Raw genomic sequence first — 27,368 nt, forward strand, 5'->3', positions numbered from 1 at the left:
GGAGGGGGTTGACTGGAGGGGTGAGACGTGGAGGGGGTGACGGAGGGAGAGGGGGTGTGGCTTTAGTGGGTGAGACTGGTTGGGGGTGGTGGGGGGGGGGGTTTATTGTGCTATTTGGTGGTCTGCCCCATCGGTATAGTTGTTAGACGGGATAGGGGGTGAGGACGGGAGGAGGGTTAGGACTTGAGAGGGTGAGGACGGGAGGAGGGGGTGGAACTACATTCTTAAAGGACCGCAGCAAGCCTTTGTGAGAGTTTGGCCCATTTGGTCCACTATCACCCAGGTTGGACGAAGGGAGAAAGACTCAGCGCCGCACACATTCAGTTTAACACGCACCACAACGTGTCGTCACACCTGGACGACTGAGTACATCTCACATGACCATGACACCATCAGACACCATGGGGACTTTTTTTTTTTTAGTTTCCTCAGTTGTCATCAAAATTTAGATCAGTTTTTCGTTTCCATCTAAAAAAATCTAATCGATTAAGTTTCATCCAAACTCGTGATCTTTCCTGAACTTGAAAATATCTTTTCCCAACCTCAGACTGGATTCTAGCATGCGTCATTCAAGAAGGAAATGTTGTTCAGGCAACGAAAGATGGAATTTCAATTAAACACAAATTCTGTGGATTATATTTTGTGACAGTTTCACAAGCTGTACGACACCTCAACATGATAACAGGAACCTAAAACTGTAACGCAGTGATGTTAATCTAAAGTCAGGAGAAGTGTTGCTAAACAACGGAGGTAGCTGGAGACTTGATTTAAAACAGAGAAACAGCCTAAAAAAAATTCCAAAACTCAATTAAATCTTCGCAGAATTATCTGTCAGCACTTCCTGTTAGCAGTGAACCTGTGGATGTTCAGACAGCTATCACTGGATCACTGTGATACTGAAGAAAACTTAAAAACATGAGTTTTCTAAGGCAAGTTCTGCACACATGAGGAGAGACTTTTTTTGAGGATTTCTAAGCAGATTCGTGGAGTCATCCTCTCCTCCTCCTGATGAAATAAAGTCAGGTGAAGTGTCGTAGTCTACAAAACAGTTCTGGAGCTTCTCAGTAAGAGTTGCAGCATTCTGCTTAACAACTCGTGCTCGTGCACACACTTCAGACGGGATGTGCACTATTGCTTTTAGCTCAGCAGCTACAGTGAAGAGCTCGGGTTAAAGGTTTTAATTAACGTCTTTTTAAAAATCCGTTTGGGATTCTGGAGCTTCAGGAGAGCTCGATTACACCAGACGAGCTACACGCAGCCATTTGATGTTGTTTAGGATGAACAGTTTTTAGTTTCTGAAGATGGGAATCACAGAAAACCTTCAGAACCACTGGGTTTTAATAACACCAGTACAGTTCTGCTGCATCTGCAGCTACACACATGAAACACAAGTGAAACAGAAGCTGTTACGCTCTTCACAGCTGCAGTCATCGAAACTGAAGCATCTCGAGTTCATCAAAAGCAAATGAGGCTGACAAACGCTGAAGTTTCAAGGTGACTGACTCCGTCTAATGTCTCCTTACTCATTTTTTAAACAGAAAGCAAAGTTCAAAATCAATCAGCTGACTTCATCATCTTATGTTGAGCTTTCTAACGATGGTTTGAATGACAAATACGGCCAGAAGAGTTGATGACTGCTGCTCGGGACGCTTTACCAACCCAACATGTGTCTATTTGACGTCCTGGGAATGAGACTCAACAATCAACTGTCTTTGTGGTGCGTTCAGGAACAGCTGGGACAAATCCTACTGATTCTACCTTTAACTTTAATAGTCTTTGAATTCTATTAATATGACGTGAGCTTCAGTTAGCTTTGAGCACAAATGTCCTTCAGAGGGAGACTTTTTACTCTGATACTCTGAGTACATGCAGAGCCTGTAATCTATTACTTTACTGGAGTAAACAAGCTGAGTCAGTACTTCTACTTTCCTTCTGAACTTCTAAAGGTTGTGAACATTAATTGGGAACCTCTTTGTGGATAGAATATGTTGACTGCAGGTCTGATTGAATCTTTGAAGGGATTCAAAAGGATTCAGATTTGATGAGCAGGTTCTAAATCAATAACTGTTCAGGATCTAGTGGCCCGTTCTTCGTCCTCTCTGAGTCTTTCACACAGAACCACAAAGCCAAACACAGCCTCCCTCCGCCCGTCATTCAGAACTGAGAATAGGGAGCAGAACCGCTCGCTGGGCCATCGTTACACCAACCTGACGCCACCACTTCCCCCTGCGCTGTTCCCCCTCCGCTTTCTCACGACAACGACCACCGCCACTAAACCTTTTGCCCCCTCGGCAGCTCCTCCATCACGCCGGCCCACCAGACCCACATCGCGCCACCTCGAATGACTCGCTCTGCCCGTCTCCAGGGGCAACCCGGACCCCCCCTGACAGACACAATCTGACAGGAAGCAAGGAGCAGCCGGGGAGGGCTGGAAGCAGCGGAGACCTCAGTCAGAGAGGAAGAAAGAAACTCCGTCCGGCGTGACTGAGCGCCGAGAGAGACGTCAAGTTCACACGAACGGTTTGGAAACGGCCTCGAGCGGCAGCCATGTCTTGTTAGCTGTTAGCCGCTGACTGCGTGCGCCTCCGGAGGGCAACAGCTTTAAAAAGATTTGACAAAAGCCAGAAGCTGCAAGACTCCGTAGTTAAACTGTGTGTGTGTGTTAAAGTCTGCAGGCTACGAGCAGATTAGGAGGAACTGCTGTGAGTTTTATACCTCCACAAAAACAAACAACAGGAGACTCAGCGCTGGGCTGCTCTCGGTATTTAGTTGGAGAAACATTTCAGAGCGGGAAAACTTACTGATGACACAGTTACAGGTTACCGAGTTCCTGAGAAACCGATGTAATAGACGTTAAAGAAACACTCTTTATTATTTATTTCTTTTTACAAGACGAGACAGAAGTGTTTGATCAGGACTATAAAACAAAACCCTGATCTACAATCGTTGGCATTATTACGATTACGATGCTATTCATCAGAGAAGTCGATGACGCTCTGGGATCGTAGGACGGGTCAACCAACATCCCAAAGTGTCACATTTTGACGAGTTGGTGCCTTAACGAGGTGCTGATCACTGACAGCAGACTAGAAAATGATTAATGTGTCGCACACTCTGACTCCATATGCAGATTTCTTTGATTGGATAATGTTTCATCCTGCAGGCCTTCATCAAGATCAACAATCAGGAATCAAGATCAAGAATCTCCCCGATGAGTCTCCAGAGTAAAATATCGTTTATGCAGCTACGATGAACGTAGAAGCATCATGTAACTGACAGAACAGCAGTTTAATAAACATAAAAATAAATCGATGTAAAACACTAAACACGCCCTGAAACAAAGACGACTGGAACAAGTCGTTAGAAAACCGGGTTCTGATCACAGAATCATCAGTCTGGTATCTTGTTGTCCTTTTGAATTGATCAGAAATGTATAATTTAAATGAACTTACTGCACTAAAGTGAAGGCTGAACAGACGATACGTGTGTTTCTCTAATCGACAGTCGGTCGTCTTAACAGTTTTAACCACCGACCTGATCTGTGTTTGATGTCAAACCAGAGTCGGCTACATGAAGACATAAAGGAACTGTTGAAGTAAAAGTAGAATTACTTGAACTGTAAACAAAATAACACAAAATATTGACTTGTTTTAATTACAACACTTCTGTCTGACGCTGATCAACAACCAGCAACAAAATGTGAAACAGACTGAAGTGACGACATGGTGTTTGTGTAAAATATGTTGATTAAATACATTTTTTTCACACCAGTGTTTTGTGTTTTCATTAGACATATTTGAACATCTGTTACTGTTTAATACTCTCTGGTGTATTTGTGCTCGTCTCTGATCGTCCATCGAGACATTTCGACTCGGTTAAATTCTGAACCGCGATTAATCGATTAATCATTAACATCTCTAGTTCGCCTTCATCTTTCAGTTTTAATTTGGTACTTAACATCAAGACTCTCTGAACACTTTTACAGACCTTTATATAGTTTTGGTGTGAACATTGATTTCTCTCATGAGCAGCGGTGCACACTGACTCAAATTATAACAATTTTAAAGGTACTTTAAAATACATATATCAAATCTACTCCACAAGCTCCACGTCAGAGTAAATAAGTATTCTTTAAAACATTTATTTGACAGCTTTAGATTCTGGTTACTTACATCAAGACTTTTATATATAAAACATAAAAAAAAAACTTTTGAAAATATGATCCAACAGTTTATAAATCTGCTCCAGCCGCAACATCAGCAGCCAAACAATAATATCATAATAACCGAATTTAATGATGATTTAAGACTCTGTGTATAATTAGCACATGTTCAGCCTCCTGTCAGAGACACAACAGCTGCTGTCACTTTACATCTCAGTGGAATCACGCACGCATCACGCATTTTGTTAATGGCAACAAACGCATCACGCACAACAAAGACGAGCTGAGAAACAACAGATGATCCACTTACTTCATTTTCTCCAAGCGCGAGTGTCGGTCCGGACCAGAAGTTCTCCCTGCAGAGCCTCCAGGTAGACAGACAGACAGACAGGTAGGTAAACAGACAGACAGGTAGGTGCAGGTGCAGCTGCAGGTCGATCTGTGTGTCTGTCCTTCAGCCTCTCTCAGCTGAAGCGACCGAGCAGAGACAGAGACCGAGGCTGTGACCGCCGAGAGGAGAGGAGGTGAAGAGAGGAGGAATTAGGATGAGGGCAGAGTTAAAGCACCACCACCTCCTCCTCCTCCTCCTCCTCCTCCACCTCCTCATCATCATAATCCAGTCTGCTGAGGGAGGAGGACAGACTGAGAGGAGAGGCTGCTCATTAATTATATTTTCTGTCATTAAATGAGGAGCTCAGAAAAGCTAAATATGCTAAACTAGTGCAGATTAATATCGTGACCTTGAAGTGTCCCGTCACATGCAGAGAATACATTAATATTAAAGCTGCAGTAAGCAGACTTTAACAGCCTGCAGGGGGCAGCAGAGCGCCACAACCAGCTGACACCAGATAATACGGAAGAATTCTGCTTTTAAATATCATATTTTTTTGAGTTGTGTATTTTATGTTATCCCAAACGTTTCCACAAAGTTAAGATCATGAAGTAAACAACATTTCCAGATCCAGTCAGCAGCCAACAGATCAGAACAGGTCACCTCCGGATCACTGCTGCAGTCAGGCCGATCAACAGGAGTGAAGAGAAATCCACAAAACACGATGTTTTTAACGAGGTGTCACGATATTATCCTGCAGGTTTGTGGCAATAAAACCAGGTATTTTCAGTAAAACCTCGGGACATTTTCCGGCCATGTTTGCATGTATAAAACCAGATATTTTTGATGTGGCGTCACAATATTTTCCAAACAGGTTTGTGGCAATAACAGCTGATATTTTAAAGGGTACATTGGAACATTTTCCTGCTGGTTTTCTTCAATAAAACTGGATATTTTCGATGTGACGTTGAGACATTGGGCAGCCATGTCTGTGGCAACAAAACCAGGTATTTTCAATAAAACCTCTGGACACTTTCCAGCCATGTTTGCATGTATAAAACCAGATATTTGTAACGTGGTGTTGGGACATTTTCCCGCCTAGTTTTGTTGCAACAATTCCAGATATTTTTAACGTTACTTCGAGACATTTTCGAGCCGTGATGAGGCAACAAACTGTCTATTTTGAACCTAACGTTGGGACATTTCCAGCAGGTTTCCTTCAATAAAACCAGATATTGTCAACGTGGCGTCGAGACATTTGCAGCCATGTTTGTGGCTGTATAACCAGATGTGTTTGTTGTTTTGCAGCCATGTTTGTGGCTGTATAACCAGATGTGTTTGTTGTTTTGCAGCTGTGTCTGTGGCTGTATAACCAGATGTGTTTGTTGTTTTGCAGCTGTGTTTGTGGCACCATATTCTGATATTGTTAACAAGATGTTGGACATCTTCTGACGTATCGCACGCTGACCCGGCCACTAACCGTGCTGGGCTCAGCGTATGTGCTGTACGTCTCAGGTTAACTGGAAATGTGCAAAATGGACAAATTCCTGGTGGGTAATAAAAAGCGAATTACGCACAAGTGGCCGACGCTGTGGCCGTGACTAATGACTGAGGTGTGTGATGTGTGTGGAGGATAATCTGCAGCGTAGTTTGACCCGGGAGGTAATCAAATCCATATTGTGTTGCCTAATGAGACCAACCGTGCTCTTTCATGTATTTCAGAGCGTTATTAATACAGCAGGTGGACACTTAATCTCCTTTAGCTTCAAATGTCAGGAACACTGTTTGAATCAATAATGTGGAATACATTTTACAAAGGTCTAAATCACATAAAGGAGCAGCGAGCAGAGAAATGTTTCTCGTTGCTCGTTTGTTTCTCAGCCTCGAACATGAAGAAGAAAATCTTGTTTTTTCACATAATAAACTCAAAAACAGCCGCAGAAGAAAATCCAAAGCCTCTTTCAGGCTTTAAAGCTCTGGCTTTTACTCACGGAGCTAATCACAAGGCATAAAAATCAAACTATTCACATTATTGCCCGTGCACAAAGAGATTTAGGAGGGATCAGCAGTGTGGGGTCATGTAGACTAGAACATGGATTAAATCACATGTTGCTGTGTAATGTTTTTCTGCTCAACCATGTCTGGAATCAAAACCTGGAGGAGAAGTTCAGGGTCACTGGGTGAGAGAAGAGATTCACATGATTAATGTTTGGAATCATTTCGAAATTCGAATCTTAATTCTGCTCCAAGAGTGAAGAAGGAAATGAGCGTATGTCGTCTGAACCTTTCAGCCACGTCAGATAGATCGAGTGTTTAACGATGAAGACAACAACTCCCATGATCCTTTACAGTTCTGTCTTTTATTATAGACGGGTGGTGATGCCGGCAGAGGAGATGAGACGCAATTCAAGGCGGATGAAGAGTTTAGTATCAAAAAACAGATCAAGATTTAAATCATCTGTCAACGGTCTGTGTCGAAAATACTTTCTAGGAATCCTGAGAAAAATATGTGATTTGTGTGAACTGCTCCTTTAACACTACAGTCCTGCATTCAGCCTCACAGACAAACAGAGGGGAGAAGCTTTTATTAACTCGGCCTCTCTGCGTTGACACATCTTGATCCGACGCCAGCTCTACTTTACGACCGTGGTTCCAGGTTTCTACTGTGTAGTTTATTCTCGTCTTCTATTGAGCGGCTGAAACACTGCGGAGTTCACCGCTGCCTCGTCTGCCAGCTACTTAGACTGTGACCATCGGATGCTTTGGCCTCCTCTGCGGTGATACTGAGGGTGTTTTTCAGCTGCTGAGGACAAAGAACAGACACAGGACTTGTCTTTACCTCAGGACACCTCTCACAGACACTGACGCTGTCTTTAAAGTCTGACTTAAAAATGAGGAGTGCTGCTGAATCATTGCGAGTGTTTCTTCCTCTTTAACGAGCTTCTCTGTGCCAGCAAGTTGTGTCTGGTCGTTGCTTTTTTTGTTTTCAGGAAGGATGGCATCTGTATAATTAATGAGCTGGTGTTGAGTTCACAGCTGGGGGGATAAAGTGCTGATCGCTCAGCTTTAAGGACAAACGCTTGCTAAAGGATACAGAAAGTGGAGCGCTGTGGACGGACTGAACGTCAGCGCCGGGTACAAATCTTGGGATCCAGACTGAGAGTATCAGGAAAGCAGATTTTGACACTGATGGTCTTGTATGATCTGTAGTTTGTGGTCTGTACATCTTAAGGAACCACAAGACGGCACAAAACCTGCAGCGAGTTCTTAACTTTTAAACAAGAGCTGTAGAAGCCTCCTGACAAACCGGTGTTGTTCATCACGGCCCGGCACAGGAAGGTCTCTGCATTCTGAAAGTCTCCATGTGTTCACAAAACTCTTTTCACTTAACAGAAGACAATAAAACTTATCTTTTCAGGCTGTTTAATAGATAAGAGTCTACTCACAGTGGAGTAAATAAGAAGCACAGAGTAACATTCAGACGGTCGAACGTGACAGTAACTCTTCTCTCACACTCTCAGGCTGATTGTGGAAATGATTTATTGAAGTTTAACACCGAGCCCAGAGTTACAGTACAACAGGAGTCGTCTGACGTTGCATAAGAAACTGTTTGAAAATCTGAAAATAACATCTTCCATGTTCCAAAATAGACTTCATTAAATTAGACTTAATAATCACATTAACCGAGTGTACAGAGGTCAGAGGAACGCAGTGGTTCTGCCAGCTGTTGTGACACGTACAAGTTTGATACAGACAGTCTGTGTGAGGAGATACTGGAGAAAACATCCGAGCTGTAGCTACCAGAGAGGACTCAGAGGTACGTCAACATTTATTTTTAAAATTCAGGCCTCCTGCTCCAAAATACTGGATCCTGTGGGGTCCCACTGACCTATATAACCCTGTTATATAGGCTAGATCCTTTTAAATCATTCAACATTTTATCCTCGTCACATTTTAGAACCTGTGCTGGACAATGATGACATAGTAAAACATTTGGATGCTGTGTACAACATAAATCAAACTGATCATTTGCTACTTTTCCACAGCAAACAGACAAAATATGTAATGATTCACCTCATTAACTTTGTAAATATCTGCTGTTTCTGGATTTGATGGAAGCGACGTGTTTCCAAACAAGACTTGGAAAGTTGTGGCTGCTTCAGAAGAACCCGTTTGGAACATTTCACAGGTAGAAAGGTTCAACAGGTGATGGCATCATGGTTAAAAGGCTCAGTTCACCACTCAGACCAGTCAGCAGGTGTTACTACGCGGGTTGGGAACACCTTTAAAAATAGATCGTTGTGTTATGTTTTTATTTAAGTTCTACACAGCGACCCGACCTTTTTGGACCAGGGGTTGTAAAACAGTAAAACTCCTGGTTAGTCTGAAAACGAAGCCGCACGCAGGAGGACGAACGACCTCACTACTCCTAGAAAAACCCTGAAGACAAACCAGTCGCCAGAATAAACGTTGACAGTTAAAGTGAAACCACAACAGTAGTCGATGTAATAAAGTGTCTGATCAGTAATGTGTGTTTCTCTCCTCCTGCTGCTCGTACAGTAAAAGAGAAAAGAAATGTTGTGGTACCCCTGCTCACTTTATCCAATCAGGACAGAGAACTTCATGAAGAGGCGGTCCTGTGAGAGAAACAGCAGCAGCGCTTACAGCATCTTAAACGTTTGCAGACCCACTCTGTACAGGTGATCTGGTCGGGTTCAGGTACAAGAACCTGTTGTTCAGGATTAAATACGCTGCTGGAATAATGTCCTGAAGTCTCCTTTAAAACATCCAGTGGTTTCACACTGAAGAAAAAAGGAAATGCAGTCTCGAACTGCAAATCCTGTTGCCTCCACCCACTGATATGAAAGTCAAGTCATAAACATGTACTGTGAACAGGATCTGGCACGATGTTTTGGTTTGGTACTTGACCTAAGACACGTACGTATGTGAATGTGTCGGCTGTTTGTAGGAACGTTAACTACCAACATTTCTTCCTGGCGACTGAGCAGCTGAAGAACATCACTGGCTGATCAGAGCTGAACAGTACGACAGAACTTTGTCTAATTTTCTCTTGTGAAGAAAATAAAATAGTTAAAAATCAGACGTGACAGATGTCGGTTCTCTTTTCGATGCAGTTTGGTCGGACTTAAAAACCACTTAATGAACGCCCCCATTTTAAGGTTCTTTTTCCAAAATGACATGCCGAAATTAAAAGCATGACAGCTCCCACATAGTTTGAGACTCAGGGATGTGCTTGGTACCATTGGAAAGGTAACACCCTCCAGTTTTTTTCTAGAAGTGTAAGTGTGATTCTATGACATACTGACACAGAGTTACAGAGGTTGGAACACAGGTTTTGGTTTCCGTCCAAACACAAGGGTGTTCCTATGTTGGAACGGTGTTCCTTAAGCGGTTAAAATCCTCCGTGCTCAGACGGTGAGAAGGTGAATACACCTTGTTGTCCCGAAGCAGCTGAACTGTAGATTTGATCGACAAACCTCATAGAACTTATAAAATCAGTGTTTGGTGTGTGTTTCAATGATGAACTGCTGTTGTTGCTGGAATGAATACATGACTGCCCCCTGGTGGCAGGAGCGCCTTTTGAAACGCAGCACAAACCCTGAGAAAACTGAACGTCAAAGGAAACTGTTATCATATTCTCCTCCCATGGTAACATTTACATCCAGGCAGCTGGTAGAAGCTGATCCAGCAGACTGGATGAGCAGCTGGTATCTTCATTCACATGTCGACAGGACAGAAGAAGCTGGTAGATCCTGACACCAGTCGGCCACAGCGAGGTCAATCTAAAGTCTTATTTTATTTCCATGGTGTCTCGTCGTGTCGGACACTAACTGTGCTTTGATTTGGAGGCCAGTTCTCTCTCCCACTCCACCTCCACCACTTTGTACAGCTCCATAGTGGCTTTGGCATCTTCCACAGAGGAGTGTCCCTTCCTCCCAGTCTGAGGAGACAAGAGAGGACGAGGGTGAGTTTCACTTTGACAATAAAAACATTCTCACAGTGCCACAGGGACAAAGTGCAAACTGACTACAGCACGGTTGAATTCCTCTTACCTGGATGTCACGGTTGAAGATGGCCTTGGTGAGTCTCTTGAGCGAGGCACACTCGTGCACGGGGATGCCGGCCTTGGAGTTGAGCAGAGGGATTCGAGACGTGTCCCTGGTCAAGGCAGCGGGGTGAGAGTAACCGAGGACCTTGAAGTCGTTGTGGACGGCGTGGCCAATCACCACCTTCCCACTGAGCAGCTTCAGGATCTGCAGACACAGAAGCGTTCAGCTCATGTACCAAAAAGATTTGCATTATCCAGGTTCTAGAATTCTGCCTTTGACTCCGTCTTATCTGACAATTTGCAATTTTGAAAAACCCGTAAACTTGAGCTGAACAGTGGGAACAGAAGCTGACAGCAGCTACATGTCACATTCTGATTCTGCAGTGGAAAGGCCTCAGAGGTGAGTAACATTAACAGATTGAACATTGTTGAATAACCATGTCCTCACCTCCTTCCTGGCCTCAGCGTACGGCATGGCGCTGACCAGGTCTCTGGGCCGTATGCCGCTCCATCTGGTGCGGTAGTCGGTGACGGGTACGGAGGGCTTGATGAACTTATCGTAAACCACGTCTCCGTCATACGACACGACACTGCAGCGTGCGAGGTGGCTGATTCTCCCCTTTGGTCCCGTCCCAACCATCTCACAGTCAAAGGCGAGGTACTTCGAGGGGATTCCTTCTGATGGTTTCTGGCTGCTGGACACCGACGGGCCGTCGGAGGAGGAAGACAGGCTGTGTGTGGATGTTGAAGGTTTGGAGCTACTGTGTGAAGCACCGGCTTTGCTGCTGCTCGGGTGATAACCTTTGTTGTGTGCGGAGACAGGAAGTGACTTTGTGGATGCTCCGTTCAGGCACGGAGGAGCGTGGTCATGTCTGGACTGTCCCGTGTTGCTGTTGTATTTATTTTGGTCTTCCAGGTAGCCCTGTCGCTGTAAATACAGCTTCTTCTTCTGAGACCACCTGTCTTTCCACTTTTGATTTCCTGCTGGAGTTCTCTTCTGGGCTCCTTCATCAGAATAGCTTAGGTTCAACATGATGTTTGAGTCTGACATGGCTGTGGTCGCAGTCCAGCAGAGGTCGAAGGTAATGTTGCCTCAAGGTACCTCAACACAAAATCAAATGTGTAGATCTCTTTATTTGGACCTCCTCAACAGGTCTTCACCCTCTGTGGTCCAGTTTGTATCAGTTGGAGGCAGTTTGAATGCAACATCCTGCGAGACAAACATACTGTTATCAAACCCGGTCCAGATTCACAGGACTTAAATGAGGAGCTGCACTGACTGTTCAATAGACAACAACTTTTTAAGAATCCATCCACATCAACATGACCACATTAATATAGTCTCTGTGTGTTTAGCAGAGTTGTGCCTACAGGTTCTTTGTTCGGTCTCTGCGTGACTGCAATGAGCCGTATTTCATAACCTCGTGATGAAGCCTGATCCTCTGAGTACACTTTAATTTACATTCTTGAATCACATACAACCTCATTCCTTGTTCTGCGGACTAAAACAAAAAGGGCATAGAAAGAGTTTAAAAGGAAGTTAACTAGTAATGTGAAATACATTACATGTATTTATTAGAGGTTACTATATGCAGATATTCTTTCCGACTTAGTTTTGCAAATGGCTGATGCCAAACCAAATATATGCAAATTTGCCCCCCTCATAATTGCAGAACATTAAGTCCTTCCTGTATTGGCGTTAACATATGATGTATTTTGCTTTCCTGTCTGGACATCGACTAGTTTGGCTTGATTGTTATGCATCCTGTCACATTATCTTCCTGAGTGTCCTGCTTATGTGCCGTCACAGAAGTTATTATCAGCATCATTAATAATATTACTCTTATCATGATTGTAACCTGCAAAAACATAAACGGAAATGCTTTCTAAAATGTGCACATTCACTTTGCAAAATAAGGAAGCTGCTTTGTCACGTTGTGTCTACAGCACATATTAAAGTGTCGTATCAGCAAAGTGTTTATTCCAGGCCGATAACATGCAGATGTAATCGTGCATCGCATTCAGATCCACCACATAAATAAAACTACACCATGAAAATGTTCAAGTATATAAAGTAAAGTAGTCAAGTTGCAGGAAAATGTTCCCTGTCTGTCTTCCTGTTATATCTGCTGCATTAGTGTGTCGTGTGTGTAATATTACTGGTGTAGATGTTCAGAGTTGAGCTCATTTTAACTTCAACCTTGATAAACTGTTGTTTAGTTTAAAAACATTATCACAAACATCCAACACGGACACATCTGGAGATGAAGGGTTTCCATTCGACAGGGAGGGGATCGTAAATGCAACTACTAACTAATACTGTCAGACTGATGTAATGGAGTTAAAAGTACAATATTTACCTCTGAGGTTTGGTGGAGTACAAGTATGAAGCTGAATTTAATGGAAATACTCGGATAAAGTACTCTGAATTTGTACTTCAATACAGTACAAGAGGAAATGCACTTAGTTACATTCCACCTATGTGTACAAGTGTTTTATAGCTACTGATAATACCTTGTACAGACAAGTACAATGCAGCTAATTCGTTAAAAATGTGTTTAAAGCGGATCTAACCCTGCTTTTATTTTAACGCTAGCTAACGCTGTTGACGGTCCGTTGCAGCCATTGAACGTTAGCATGCTAACGCTAGCTGTGCTGTTGTGCTAATTCCGTGGTTAGCGATCGTTGGAAATGATTGTTTCTGGACGGAAAATTCAGCAAAGCGTGTTTGTGAGCTCACGTAGGTTAATAATCGATACATCCCGTATCAGGAAAATCTCTGAAAATAACTTTGTGAAATCTAAAAACCAGACCTGCTGCTCGATCCGGACCGCACGCGCCTTCCTGCCCTCGACGAATATCAATATCCGGGTCATGCTGCCTTCGCGTACAAACACAAATCTGGAATACAATCAAATTTTACTGTCCTGTAAAGCGTTATCTGTCATAATTTTGACTTGATTTCGTGGATAATAGCTTATTGTTTCAGTAACGTCTATTGAAGACTATCACAATGAATAAAAAACTGATCATGCTCAATAATTGAGTAATTACCGCAATGAAATATAATTTGAGGATATTCTACCACATATTTACTCGCAGTAGCCGAAAGTGGCGACATAACTTAGCACTGGATCCGTACAAATATCCACAAAATAGTGAATGATGGTTATTTATACATGTTTCTTAATTCTAACCACTTGATCGAATGTAATGTATTGTAATAATTGGATTTACGAGATGCACCTAAACGCATCAGCATCTACATGTGAAAGTTGCAGCTAGCTTAGCTGGAGGCTAAACATTACTAGCATTTGTGAAACGCCCAGCACGAGATCCGCGTAATAAATGCCGATTTTAATGACTTTGCGAGTCACTGACCGTCTATAGACACAGTTCGGCTGAACCGGAAGCGGTAACAAAGCGCTAACAAGCCCATATATGTTAGCATTAGCTCGTACTCCAGTTCCATGTCAGTTAAACTGACTGCAGCACAAGATGTGGAGATGTTTACATCGAGCCTGGCAGCAGAGCAGCAGAGAGAGCTGGCGAGGAGACTCACCTCCTTCCTGTCTCAGTACAGCCACCTGTCCGACTCCTATATAATTGTGCGTATTAATAACAAACTCCTTTCCTATTTGTAACACAGCTATGTCAGATGGATGCATGTTGATGATGTTGTTTTGTTTTATAAATTAGGCTGGCATGGCAACTTAAAGGGTATCTCCACTAATGTGTAACATGGAAGTGTGTTTACACGTCTTGTTGGGTACTATGGCATAGATAAAAAAAAATATATAGATATAGATAGATAGATAAATACATTTTAAAACATAGCAGTATAAAGCTTTTGTAGCTCCAGAGGAAGCTGTGTGTAATCTGATTAAAATGCCTCCAGTGATGTCACTCTGAGGCTAAATTGCATTGTGGGTAATGTAGGCGCTATTTTTTTTTATTATTATTTTTCAAAAGCAGTCCACTGGTCTAGCATTGCACCCCAATAACAAAGTTGGACTCATTATGGACCTTCTTTATTACACGCATTCTTCTAGCTTTTCAAAACCTGGCAACTACGTTACCCACAATGCAACAACAGTGGAAGCAACTTATCAGATTGCATGGAGCTTCCTCTGGTTCTAAAATAGACCTTAGACTGTTTTCCCCATACATGCATTAGTACTTCTCAGGATATGTAAACACACTGTAATGTAAAAACTGGTGGAATCCACGACACCAAAGCCCCATTACATACATGATTACATACATACGTTTCTACAGTTTTGCACATTTGTAAGACTTTTTCGTTAAACAAAATCATGTATATCCTTCAGTCGAGAACCACTGAGCGGAAACAATTCCCCAGCAAGAAACTACTTAATAAGTAATAAGTAATTTATACAAAATTGGATACTCATCCCCTCTTTTTGTTGTTTCTCTGATAACCTTCTGACAGTTTGTTATTCATCTGCAGGAGTTCTTCACTGAAGATCTCTGGCACACTTTACCCAACAGCTGGCAGCCTGTGCTGCAGGACCTGTCATATCCACAGATTGCAGACCTGTTGCTGGATGCTAAACATGCAGACAGAAGGTATTAGGTATTAAAGATCAATTAACAGGTGTTTGGGGGAAAACCCTCTGTCCTAATGTTGCTAAACTCGTTTCTAACCTACAGTTTATCATTTGAATGTTGACTAGGGCCTGTATATTAAAGCTGAGATTAATTCTGAAACACATAAAAACCCAAAACAGCCCAAAATTCAGTTTCTTCATGTAAGAGTAAGTCTAGGAACTGGCTGCTCTTGCTTCTGACTGATTTTGATGTAACACCATCTTCTTCTTTGTAGTTAAATATATGCTAAATAATGCCAATCACTTACGTCTGTAACACTTCTACCACCGGCTTGAAAAATATGGAATCACTTTTTGTGACAATGAATAAATCATTAATCTCCACAAAACTCAAATAGGCTATCATCTGGTAAAAGAGAAAATGTCTATGGTAACAAATGTGACTCTCACTCTCAAGTAAATGCATTTAGAGGCTGACAGGATTTCTCTTGGTTTCGTAAACCTTAAGAAAATGTAAACACAAATATTGAAATTACCTTATTAACTTAAACACCAAGCAATAACACACAAACGCACAACATCTCAGATTGTTGTGGTTTTTGCATTAACCAGTGTTTCCCACACATTCAGTTATTTGTGGTGGTCAGCTTCACAGAGCTGCTAGCATCGCTCTCAGAACGTGTCGCCTGTGTGTTTTCATAAGTGAATGTAATAATGTTCCTGTTGGTCGGGATGTTCCACACACCTGTTGACCATGTGTATAACATGAACTGCCACCTCTTTAAACATGTGACTGTAAAAATACAACATCCTACAAAATACAATAATTAATGCAGACAATTGATTTTCAATTTCATTTTCAATTTTTATTTTTCAATTTTATTTCCAAATGTATTCCAAATGTGTTTCCAAATTAATTCCAAATTTATTCCAAATTCATTTCCAAATTAATTCCAAATTTATTCCAAATTCATTTCCAAATTTATTCCAAATTCATTTCCAAATTTATTTCCAAATTTATATCCAAATTTATTTCCAAGTTTATTTCCAAATTTATTTCCAAGTTTATTTCCAAATTTATTTTCAATTTGTATTAGTTTTTTTTGTGGGAACCGGAACACCCGGGGAAACCCACGACCCAGATTGAAGGGGTCACTGTTCGACGTTTTTGGGAGAGTCTCCTCAGGGACTTGATCTTCCTCTGGGAGTTAGTGCGTTATCGGTGGACTTCAGGGAGCGATTTTTGCTGCTCCACTGGCTCGTCCTCGCACTTCTCCTCACGCCTGGCTCTCACATCACCTGTGGCCTCTTGCTGCTGGACACTGATCTCCTTTGTCATCTTCTGACAAAGAGTGTCCAGCTCAGCCCTCTAGTTGTGGATCACGTGCGAGCCGACCAACACTGTGTCTGCGTGAGACTTGACTTCCTTTTCAAGCTCCTGCTGAAGAGTGTCGGCCTGCTGTCTGACAGCGGTGACATCAGTTTGGTATCTTTGGCTGATCTCAAGCTGTGAAACGCTGATCTTGTTAAATTGGAGCTGAGCGTTGTAAGCCTGCTGTCTGACAGCGATGATGTCGTTTTCGAACCTTTGGCTGATCTCATGGTACGACACACACGTCTTCTGTAGTTCTTCTTGGAGACGACGGTTGTTTTCTTTCTCCTCATGGAGCTCAGCTGGGAAATTCTCCTTCTGGCTGAGCAACTCCTTGTCTTCCTTTTGAAGGTGTTTGTGCTGCCTCCATATTCAAGCTCACACAGAATGTTGTCAACCTGATGTCTGGTATTGATGACATCAGTTTCGTACCTTTAGGTGATTTCGTTGTGTGAAGCTTTCATCCACCCCAGTTCATCTTGAAGGAGCTGATCCTGTCCTCGTCCACCTGCAGCTCAGCTCCGGACTTGTCTTTGTTGATTATATGAGAAACTTCAGCTTCCATATAATCTTCTTGAAGGTCCGTCTTCTTCTCTCTCTTTGCGATGTTTCTCACCTGGTTGGCATCACCTGTTGGATCACTGTACTTTTGAGGCTTAATGTCCATCTTATTCAGCCTATTGTCTTTTTCCAACTGGTCTCTCGTCTGAGCCAACTCTTGGTGAAGTTGGACTGTCAGTTTCTTCTGACTGACGTATTTGGTTTTCTCTTCAACCAACTTGTTCTTCAGCTCTGCATTTCAAAGTGCTCGGCACCTGTTGGACAGCAACTCATGAGAACTGTCTCTGAGCCGCCGTTTAGAGGTCCTCTGGATACCTATCGAGTTCCTCACAGACAGCATTTCTTTCGTTCTGATGGACTGATGTCGTCTGTATCAGTGATCTGCCTGTTGATTGTTCGCTTTGCTTTCTCTCTTTGTCAGCAGTGAAACCTGTTGAGACGACTGAACATATAAAACAATGAGACAGTCTGCAGAGCAGCTGCTGACAGGCATCGTGGAATCTTTGCTTTGATGACTGAAGGTTCCATTTGGCTTTGATGTTCTGCTTTGTCATGTGGACAGTTCCATTTCTTCTATCTTTGATTGTAAATGTTTACATTCAAAATCACATTCTGTGATTCACATCTAGACAACATGGCTGCCCACTAATTAGTGTGAATGCTGCAAGCATGAAATATTCAGCTTCTTCTATCTATAGATAGATAGATAGATAGATAGATAGATAGATAGATAGATAGATAGATAGATAGATAGATAGATAGATAGATAGATAGATAGAATTACTTTAATGATCCCAGACTGGGAAATTATATTGTTACAGCAGTAGTGGGTCTGCAAATAAAACACTTCTGCAAAGTTTTTCCCATTCATCCTTATGGGGAATTTTTCACATTTCGTTCTGCTCCTTCTTCAGCCAGAGAAACCGTCCGACTTATTTATTTATTTTTTTTAAGTATTTTTATTACATTTTCTCAAAACTGAAAACACACAGAACTAATCAGACATGACAGAAAAAGATGGGTGGCATGTGGGTACAGTAAATAGAAAATAACTAAGAAAATACAAATAAATTAAAGCCGCATACCTGGCCCCATTGCCTGATTATAATGTACGCATCTCTTAACCCCTTAAGGAACACCGTTCCAACATAGGAACAGCCTTCACTAAACGAACACCCTTCCTAAAAACTAATAGTTTTTTTGCTAATAGTTTGAAGCATCAGATCTTAACAGTATATACTCACTGTTGGAAAGCTGAGACTGTCGTGATTATTTTAAAGCCCAAACACAAACACAGGAAAAAAGTTATTTCCAGACCATGTAATAGCCTTCTAAACTCACCATGACACAACATTAGAAAGAGCCCTCTACCGCAAGAAGCAAGAATGCCTACATACCTTCAGAGTGTTCCCTTTTTCCACAGCTACAACGTCATGCCACAATTTGTTGTTCATAGTTCGCCAAGAGTCCATAGAATGGGAATATCCATGTCATTTTACCCCAAACTAGCTACAAGTGTTGAACAAGCAAGAAACCCTGCAGGGTCTTAGCCTTCATTTGAGACCAAGATTATGTTTCTAGGTAAAGGGGTTCTCAAGTTATAAGCCTTTGAATCTCAGAAGGCGCTCTTGGAAAAAAAGGACCCAAGCAGAACGCACAAACATGCCTTTAGAAAAAAAAATGTGAGAAATCAATTCTTTAGTCTTTTGATTTCAAATGTTGAGTGTAGCAAGCTGAGACCTGTGGCTATGGCCTCATTGTGTCTGCTGTGTCCATAGACATACCTGAACCCTTATATCTTAGTCAGTTTATTGACATTTGAATTGGACGGAAACCAAAACCTGTGTTCCAACCTCTGTAACTCTGTGTCAGTATGTCATAGAATCACTTGAGGGTGTTACCATTCCAATGGTACCGAGTACATCCCTGAATCTCAAACTATGTTGGAGCTGTCATGCTTTTAATTTCAGTATGTCGTTTTGGAAAAAGAACTTTAAAATGGCGGCGTTCATTAAGAGGTTAACTGTCCATGTGTTGGACAGTGCAGGAAGGTGTTAAATGTCATTTCCTGTGTCCAGCATGTGGCGCTGTGATTACGACTGTATATTGTCTGATGTGTTCAGGGCTCGACTCTTGTCAAACATGTGAAGTTTGGTCCAGATAGGAATGAGGAAGTTTGTCCTTTATGATCTGGTGACCTGCTCCTGCTGGTACTAAATAATGTACGCTGAAGTCAGAAGAACTCCCTGTAATCTGCATAAAAACAAAATGGACTACAGGTGGAAAATCCCTCACAGTCATTTGTGGTCAGTTGTGTTTTGATTATTGATTGGCGGCGATGCTGTCAGAAGGTGTGCTCACATTTTAGTTGCATGCAAAAACCTATAAATGTCATGGAAATAGGATGGTCGAGACCTGCGGGGTCCATAACAACAGTGGGCATATTTTCTTAGACTTAGAAATGAGCGACTGTATTAAGGCGTTTGTGCAAAACTGCAGAGAAACTGCAGAAAAAGTGTGGAAGTTCAAACACGCACACGGGTGCGACGCCCCTGACGACAACACACATTAAAAGTACGCCAGGAAAGTTGACGGACACTAAAGTAAGGTTGTAAACACCAATAGCGAAACAGAGACAGCAGAGAGTTACCACCTATGACCTGCTGTTCAGTTTATATTGAGTCAGAAAATAGTTTCAAAGCTCACAATTTTTACTTAAATTACTAAAATTACTAAAGGCTAACGTAAAGACGCGTAAAGCACGATGATGTACTCTTCCTCTAAAAGCCTGATTCTGTTCTGACGATGTAAATACTGTGTATTAATAATGATCTGTGGTTGCAGATATCCCTCGGTGTGGCCGCTGTCGCTGCTGGCGTTCCGTGCCACGGCTCACGCTCTGGCGTTTCCCAGAGAGTGCAGGCGGCAGCGAGGCGGCGTGTCCGGCTCGGTGAAGCCCGAAGAGTTCCTGGAGAACCAAAGTCAGAGCTCGCTGCTCGGACACATATTCAGGAAACACGTCAAACCCAAGAAACAGCACGAGATCCGCAAGCTGGGCACGGTATGGGTCGCTTGTTACTACAATCACTGTTGAAGTTACATTTAAGAATTTCAGAGGTTGTTTTTGTGTTTCCTTTCTTTAATCTCAGCTGGTGAAAGGACTTTGTGAGCAGACTGACTGCAGCAGAGTGGTGGACGTGGGCTCCGGACAGGTAACAGATCTGTACTCAGCAAATCAACCTTCAGTTCATGTTGTTACAGTTGGAACAGAGAGTGTGTATTAGAAAAGAGCACACATGGATTAACTTCCACCTCTCTGCTCTGCTCAGGGTCATCTGACTCGGTTCTTGTCCTTCGGGCTCGGACTGTCCGTCACCGCGATCGAGGCTGACCACACCCTGGTTGCTATGGCGTCCAAGTTTGACGGACAGTTAGTGTGGGCCTTAGAGAAGGACAAGCAGAAACAGGTACGTCATCACACACTGTGAGTGCAATAACTCACTCAATACACCAGATATATTACGTATATTTCTTTAGATTAACAATTTGTGCCTGTTTTCATTGTGTTGTCAAAAGTAATTCCGTTTTATTTTACATTGTGTTGATTCTCCAGCTTGTATGAACTTTAAATTAACAAAGCTGGGAGGTTAAAATGTGACAATGTGGCACAGTGGAGAGAACTAAAGCATCCTGTTGTCGTAAATTTCAGATTTTAGATTCAGACAACTTTATTGATCCCAGAGAGGGCGATGCATGTGTAGCTTACTGATCCACAATCACACAAGCAACATACGATGATCTTGTAGCAGACGTTAACAAAGCTACACAGGCTGTTCTCATCCTTAATGGATAGTCCATTAAACCAAAAGATAAAATATTGTTTGTCCAGGAGTAGATCTGATCTGTGAGTGATTTTTGTCCACTAGAAGCTGTGAAACAAGCTGACACAATCTTTTAAGAGTTGTGTTTGTTTATACCTGATAAAAGTCCAATAAAAACTTTACTTTTTAGCTCTGCTTTGGTCTCCACCACCGCCTGAGAAACATATGAGACTCTTTAAACTCTTTAGACTCTTCACTACCAAAAACAAAGAATTAATGAACATCTTTCCTCTTCCTAGAACTGCTCCTCTCTGGTCCCGGTGTCACACTCCTCTCCTCGCCATGTGGCCGGTTGGGTTAACCCCAAAGCATCATGGGAGGCCTTCATCGAGCAGCTGTGGACCGCAGATTGTGTCACCGAAGATCCTCCGACTCCATCCGGACCCAGCAAAAAGAGACTGCGAGGCTCTGAGTGCCAGGAGCGCTGTCAGGTGGTCCAGACGTCATCGTGTTGTGGCTCCACAGACTCACACGGCTCTGAGTCAACATCACAACACCAGCCGAGTAAGAATGAGTCTGAGGAGTCGTCAGCTGCAGAAAACATCCAGCCAGACTACCCAGACTTCGTCCTGACCGGTCTACACGCCTGCGGTGACCTCAGCGCCACCCTCCTCCGCCACTTCGTCAGCTGCCCACATGTCCGCGGCATCACCTCTGTGGCGTGTTGCTACATGAAAATCACAACCAGAGAAAACCCGTCCCCGCCCGGACTGGTGGAATGTCCCGCCGCGCCGACGCCAGGCCAGGAATCGCCTCCCTCAGAGTTCGGCTACCCCATGAGCTCCTGGGTGCGAGGGCTGCCGGGACATCGGCTGTCCTACAAGGCGCGGGAGGCGGCGTGTCACGCCATCGAGGATTACATACGGAGGCTCCGAGAGGAGAGCGAGCTGCTGAGGACTCACTGTTACCGGGCGGCGCTGGAGTCCTTCATCAGGGATACCAGACCGGATCTACGCAGGGCAGGAATCCAGACCATAAAGAAAGCACACTTGTTACCGTTTACAGAGTGAGTGAACGCTGCAGCCTAAAGGAGCAGTTCACCCCAAAAACAAAATAAATATTTTCTGCCTTCTCTGCTTGTGGTGCTCAAAAAACCTTGAAAAATACATTCGACAAACTGTACAGTACTCAAGATAATCCACAGACGTTGTTGTGAGCAGTTTCATGTAGGAACTATTTTCTGTCTGTATCAACGTGCAGAAGGATGCGTTCATCTACGAATGAACGAGTGACAGCTTAGCGAACGAAACGCTGCTAGTGTGACGAGGCCAAGTTCTCATCTATGAGTCGATTCCGTCTGTGTGATGATACGGAAAGAAAATAGTTCCTACACATTCTGACGCCTGAAGATATTGTGATTTAATTTTAAAGTCAGATTACGCAGCCTTGGTGTAATCAAACACTTGTAAAGTTTGGGAGCCAGAGGACTAAACGACATTTGAACACAGCAGACTAGAAATACAAAATGACTGTCTCTCTCTCTTTCTGTCAGGTACGCCCGTCTCGGCCTGCCCCGGGTCGGCCTGCCTCCCGGGTTGCCTCTGGACCCGCAGCGGGTGGAGGCCATGTTGCAGCAGCAGGGCAGGGTGGTGGTGTACTTCAGCCTGTCCCTGCTGCTGGCTCCTGTGGTGGAGACGCTGGTGCTGCTGGACAGGATGATCTACCTGCAGGAGAACGGTGAGCCGCCGCACACAAACTGTAATCAGACCTTCCTTTCCACTCGCTGTACTGAAGCCTCGTCTCTCTGCAGGTGTGGACAGCCGGCTCGTCCCTCTGTTCGACCCAAACTTCTCTCCGAGGAACTTTGTGCTGGTGGCTCTGAAGGCTCGTGGATGAGAAGAGAAAAGTCCAACTACATTTGTGACTCTCTCTGAAGTTTACAAAGAGTCTGGTTCTTGTTTTTACAACACAAGGAACCGAACGTCTTATTGTTCTTTGAGTTTTAGCGTCTGTTTTTAGAGATTCAACCAATGAGCAGGTTTTTCTTGCCAGACGTCCTTTGACAGATTTTTAGCGGATGGAGAACGTCTCTCCTGCAGAGAGAGTGTGTGTCTGTAACAACATGGAGGCTCAGCCCTGCTTCAGTCAGATGTACAGTGAATCAGTGCAGCAGCTTTTAAAACGTCCAACATCAGATTTCTTTTTTGGACATTTTGCACTCAGTGTCTTGATGATCGCACAGTTTGGCTTCATGAGTTTGTCTTCTGTTTGGCATCGTCTTATTCCTGCTACATTACATAACAAACATACAGCATGTGTTTGTGGGTTTTTTTAATGTTTTTTACATGTTTTGTGCAAATAAACTCAAGTGCTTTTTTATTTTACATGCAGAAGCTCAGCGCCTCTTTGTTGTGAACTGATGGAGGCAAAACAGCTGCACGCAAAGATTATTTCTTCTTCTTTTAGTTTCTGTAGTTGATATCCCAGATTATAAAAGTTTATTTATTATATGAACTAGGGGGCAGCAGAGCTCCACAGCAAGCTGCCAGACAAACTGTGTTTTAGGTGATGCATTTATTTCACGTGTGTTATAACATCAGAACATTAACATCAGTGCCAACAAGCATGAGGCCCAGTGTGTGGAGGAGACTCTTTAATGCTCAATCAGCCCAAATAAATAATATTAGTTCCGCAAACTACAGACATTGTTTCATGATAATATGTTTTATATGATTATTATCAAGTTCTCTTGATTTTTCAGGTAAACATAACGAGGTAAGAAGTTTAAATCAGGATAAAAATGGAAATAATTAATTTGAGTGGAGTTCTTAAATATACTTTACTCTCCCTGCAGACATGAAGTTGACGATGTGTCCAGTGTGAAAGCAAATTATTACATATTTAAACCCTCGGCAGATACGGAAACATCAAGCTTCTGTCTGTAAGATTAACTAATTAAAATAAATCGTGGAGTAAATTTTGTGACTCTAATGTCATGTTTAAGTTATATTTGTGTGGAGTTCACCCTTTTGTCTACATCCAAAGTAATAAAGGTAAAAGTCCACGTAAGACAGCAACACATTTTCCAGCTGATACAAGATGTTTCAAAGAGTTTATTTATATTAAGAAGGAGGAGAATTTTCTCAGCACCTCATCCTTCAGATTTAATTTTATTTTTATTTTATTTTTTTATTGTATTTATTATTATTTCATTTCATTTATTTTCTGTATTATTATTTTGTTTATTTTCATTTCATTTTTTTGTATAATTATTTAATTTTATGTATTTTCTGGATTATTGTTTTATTTTATTATTTTATTTATTTGTATTTTATAATTGTTGTATATGTATATATATATATATATATATATATATATATATATATATATATATATATTGTCTGTATTATTATCTTTTATTTATAATTATTATTTTGTAAGATACCAGACGTGTGTCTGGAAGCTTGTTGACGAGCTTCTTCTGACCAGTGAAAACAGTTTTAACACAGATCAGAATGAGTTCTGCTGAGTCTTCAAGGTATCTGCGTCAGTTGCAGGTGAGCAGTGTTGGAGGGTCGGACACGTGGTGGTGTGGTGATAAAAACGCAACAAAGTCTTCAGATAAGATAAGTTCATCTTTAATATTCAGAGAGAAAGTGTAAAGATTGGAATCAGAGCCTCAAATCAAAATATAATTTCAGCTCAGATCGCCTGAAACTGCCCGTCTTTCATTTGGCCACACTTGATGACGACGGGCGTCGTGTAGTCTTGGAAGAAGCTGCTGCTGCACACGGTCAGCTCGGTCACCATGGCAACAAACTCCTCAAAGCTCACGCTGCCGTCCATGTTCATGTCCAGGTCAGACATGATGGCTTCCACCCGCTGAGGGTCCCTGTGCACCTGGGAAAGGAAAACATAAAGGAAGTTAACAAGAAGAACTAATCGTTTTTGTTGTTCCACATCTTGAATCAGATCAGAGATTTTATCTCCCGGACTGATAACAGGTGAACAGGTGAGGCACCTGCAGGTAACTGCTCAGCTCTCCTTGCAGCAGGTTCTTCAGCTCCCGTCTGTTCAGCTTGAACTTGTCGCCCTCGTTTGAGGAATAGTACTGAAACACATTCACGATGGTGTCCATGGCGGTCTCCAGCTTGCTCATTTTGGTTTTTGTTGTTGTGATGAGTCTCTGAAGGGAGTGAAAAAGACCAGCAGAAAACTCAGATCTAATTAGATCTTAATATGTATGATAGTCAGTGACGAATAAACTAAAGAAATTCAATGGAAAACACTGAAAACTCTGTAGAGATGTTGTTGTATGAGCAGCCGTGCAAGCCATAATTTCTTCTCACATACATTCATCCTGCTCATTAATGCAGATGTAAATGTATAATGCATAATCAAAAAAAAGTACAGCTGTAGTTGTTTGAGGTGGAGCTGCAACTAATGATTATTTTCTCCAGCGATCGATTGCTTGTTAAGTTTGTAAAGATCCTGAAAACACTGAGAAATATCATCACTAATAGCAACGATGAAACGTTTTTCTCTCAAGTCAATCGACTAAACGTTCCAGCTGTACTCTGTCGGGTAATTTCAAAACATCATATTTTATAAGATTGGTATGTGTTGTATGCAGAAATTAAAATTATTAACCAAAGCTGATATATATGTAACCACATCTCTAATTTAAATAAAGTGTCACTAACAGGTTCAGTTGATGTATTGCAGGTTTGTTTGACTGAAACCCCAAAAATCTCATATTATTAAATTAGTTTTTAATTTGCCGCAGCTCCAGATTTTTACCTCTGATGATCTACTCACCTCTCTGAAGCTGTTGAGGACGATCAGTTGATCAGTCGATCAGTCGATGAGTCTCACCTTCACCTCATCACATTTATAGAGCTGCTGTCAGATATAATCAGGCCCCTCCCCCTCACCTGTACACCTGAGTGTCTGATTTAAAAGTCTGATAAATGCACTTTTTTCTGGACGACATGAGGCTGTTTCATAAGGGCTTCCTAAAGTGTCATGTAAGGTGACGAGTTCTTCTTAAAGGAACAGTTCACCCAAATATGAAAATCCAGTCATTACTTCCTCCTTTGGTTATAAAAGATGTTATTTGCACCCTCGCTGTGCGGTCGAGCTCGTGCTCTGACTTCAGACGAGGTGCGAGCTAACAGCTTTAGCTCAGCAGCTACAGTTAATATTTCTGCTTACAAACGGATGAGTGGAAAGTTATCCTGACATATTCCAAGATATTTGCACAAAGGTATATATTTAAAGAGTTATATGCATTCTTTTGACTGACACCAGAACCCAGAGCCCAGATTAAAAACAATGCTGGGCTTCTCTTCCAGGAATTTGGGAGAATATGCTAATTGACTGTCTTACAAAGAGTTAAACGAGAACGCAATATTCACCCAGGAGATATAATGTGCTCACATTGAGCTTTAGAGATACTTTGTACGGAGCCATGTCTGCTGTCGCCTCCTCTTTTCCAGTCTTGATGCTAAGCTAAGCTAACTGTCTCCTGGCTGCTGAATCCATATTCAACAGACAGACATGAGAGTGTATGAATCCTCTCATCTGACTCTCTGTAAGCATGTCTAACTGTTTCTTTAATGCTTCCAACACTTCAGCTGAAGTTGTGGTGATTTTTTGGGGAATTTCCCAAATTTCCATTCTTACCAAACTGCCACAAGCTAATTAACATACAGCTGATGATTCTAGAGGAGGAGGAAGAGGCAGTTCTCTGCTGGAGACTTTAAACATCGTAGTTTCTGATGATGTTCGTATTTTTCTTGTCATAAAACAAGGCAGAGACAAGAAAATGCAACCAGGAGCTGGCAGTTAAAAAGTGAAATACACATCTCATAGAGTTGTTTAGCAAAATTCTCTTCTCTGTGTACGTTCATCTTTTAGATTGTGTTTTACAGAAGACATTCAAAGTTAAATGTGCAGATTACTTCATGTGTTTCGATGCGTTCAGCCTCGTTATTCTCACCTCATGTGTCTCCGTCACCTCAGATGGCAGATGGCACAGAGAGATGATCACCAGCATCTAATCTGCCTGTTCCATCTGAGGTGACGGGCCGACCGGGCGTGAGACGGTGGAGATGAGATAATGTTTAAATCTGTAAAACACATAGTTGACTATAATCTGATTTCCTACTGGAATAACTCATTTTATTTTAGATCACCTGAAGCCTTTTCACTCTCACTTGCATCCTGAATTTACAGCGCTTGTAGCTGTAATGTGGATGTGTTCTGGATTTGATTCATGTTCGTTTATATTTGTCATCACTTGTTGCAGTTGGAGGTCAAAGCGTAGGAACGATTGTGATCACAGTGAAATGCACAGTGTGTAACATCTGCTAACAGGGGTCCCTCAATCAAAAGTAAACGACAGACAGAAGATGTGTGGGATCACTGGAGTCGCTGTTTTCTTTGATAAAACAACAAATATTAAGAGGAGAGCTGAGA

At 42.3% G+C, this 27,368-nt stretch overlaps 4 protein-coding genes across 6 annotated transcripts in view; 1 reads left to right on the forward strand and 3 right to left on the reverse strand.

Annotated features, from left to right (window-relative positions):
- Positions 1-4,706, reverse strand: part of bcan (brevican) — a 28,049-nt gene extending 23,343 nt beyond the window's left edge. For both annotated transcript variants that reach the window (XM_030394466.1, XM_030394465.1), the window contains exon 1: positions 4,473-4,706. In XM_030394466.1, the coding sequence (XP_030250326.1) occupies positions 4,473-4,477 (5 nt within the window). In that variant the 5' untranslated portion in view covers positions 4,478-4,706. The remainder of the gene's footprint in view (positions 1-4,472) is intronic.
- A 5,586-nt stretch (positions 4,707-10,292) lies between these two features.
- isg20l2 (interferon stimulated exonuclease gene 20-like 2) lies at positions 10,293-14,267 on the reverse strand. 2 transcript variants are annotated; one of them, XM_030394019.1, is made up of 4 exons: positions 14,126-14,267; positions 11,012-11,773; positions 10,568-10,768; positions 10,293-10,455 (listed from the first exon to the last, which is right to left on the reverse strand). In XM_030394019.1, exons 2-4 carry the CDS (start codon positions 11,612-11,614, stop codon positions 10,342-10,344), a joined length of 918 nt encoding a protein of 305 aa, XP_030249879.1. In that variant the 5' UTR covers positions 11,615-11,773; positions 14,126-14,267; the 3' UTR covers positions 10,293-10,341. The 2 variants fall into 2 exon arrangements, with proteins under 2 accessions (XP_030249879.1, XP_030249880.1); XM_030394020.1 differs by lacking the exon at positions 14,126-14,267 and adding an exon at positions 13,377-13,455.
- Positions 13,791-23,589, forward strand: mettl25b (methyltransferase like 25B). Its single transcript, XM_030394018.1, has 8 exons — positions 13,791-14,171; positions 15,035-15,153; positions 19,912-20,128; positions 20,217-20,279; positions 20,397-20,534; positions 21,188-21,954; positions 22,441-22,625; positions 22,699-23,589. The coding sequence occupies exons 1-8, from the start codon at positions 14,034-14,036 to the stop codon at positions 22,782-22,784; spliced, it is 1,713 nt and encodes a 570-aa protein (XP_030249878.1). The 5' UTR covers positions 13,791-14,033; the 3' UTR covers positions 22,785-23,589.
- Positions 23,590-24,504: 915 nt separating this feature from the next.
- On the reverse strand, positions 24,505-25,726 carry s100a1 (S100 calcium binding protein A1). The gene is made up of 3 exons (XM_030394510.1): positions 25,707-25,726; positions 24,910-25,074; positions 24,505-24,788 (listed from the first exon to the last, which is right to left on the reverse strand). The coding sequence occupies exons 2-3, from the start codon at positions 25,045-25,047 to the stop codon at positions 24,591-24,593; spliced, it is 336 nt and encodes a 111-aa protein (XP_030250370.1). The 5' UTR covers positions 25,048-25,074; positions 25,707-25,726; the 3' UTR covers positions 24,505-24,590.
- Positions 25,727-27,368: the final 1,642 nt, after the last annotated feature.

The sequence above is a fragment of the Sparus aurata genome, chromosome 17 (genome assembly GCF_900880675.1).
Source record: "Sparus aurata chromosome 17, fSpaAur1.1, whole genome shotgun sequence".
Classification (NCBI taxonomy): Eukaryota; Metazoa; Chordata; class Actinopteri; order Spariformes; family Sparidae; genus Sparus; species Sparus aurata.

Coding starts and splice junctions, on each gene's coding strand:
- s100a1 (XM_030394510.1), bottom strand. CDS start 25,047: ATGAGCAAGCTGGAGACCGCCATGGACACCATCGTGAATGTGTTTCAG. Junction 24,789..24,909: donor AGCTGAGCAGTTACCTGCAG/GTGCCTCACCTG, acceptor TTCCTTTCCCAG/GTGCACAGGGACCCTCAGCG.
- isg20l2 (XM_030394019.1), bottom strand. CDS start 11,614: ATGTCAGACTCAAACATCATGTTGAACCTAAGCTATTCTGATGAAGGA. Junction 10,769..11,011: donor ACGCTGAGGCCAGGAAGGAG/GTGAGGACATGG, acceptor CTGTGTCTGCAG/ATCCTGAAGCTGCTCAGTGG. Junction 10,456..10,567: donor TCTTCAACCGTGACATCCAG/GTAAGAGGAATT, acceptor TTGTCTCCTCAG/ACTGGGAGGAAGGGACACTC.
- mettl25b (XM_030394018.1), top strand. CDS start 14,034: ATGTCAGTTAAACTGACTGCAGCACAAGATGTGGAGATGTTTACATCG. Junction 15,154..19,911: donor GCTAAACATGCAGACAGAAG/GTATTAGGTATT, acceptor CTGTGGTTGCAG/ATATCCCTCGGTGTGGCCGC. Junction 20,535..21,187: donor AGAAGGACAAGCAGAAACAG/GTACGTCATCAC, acceptor TCCTCTTCCTAG/AACTGCTCCTCTCTGGTCCC.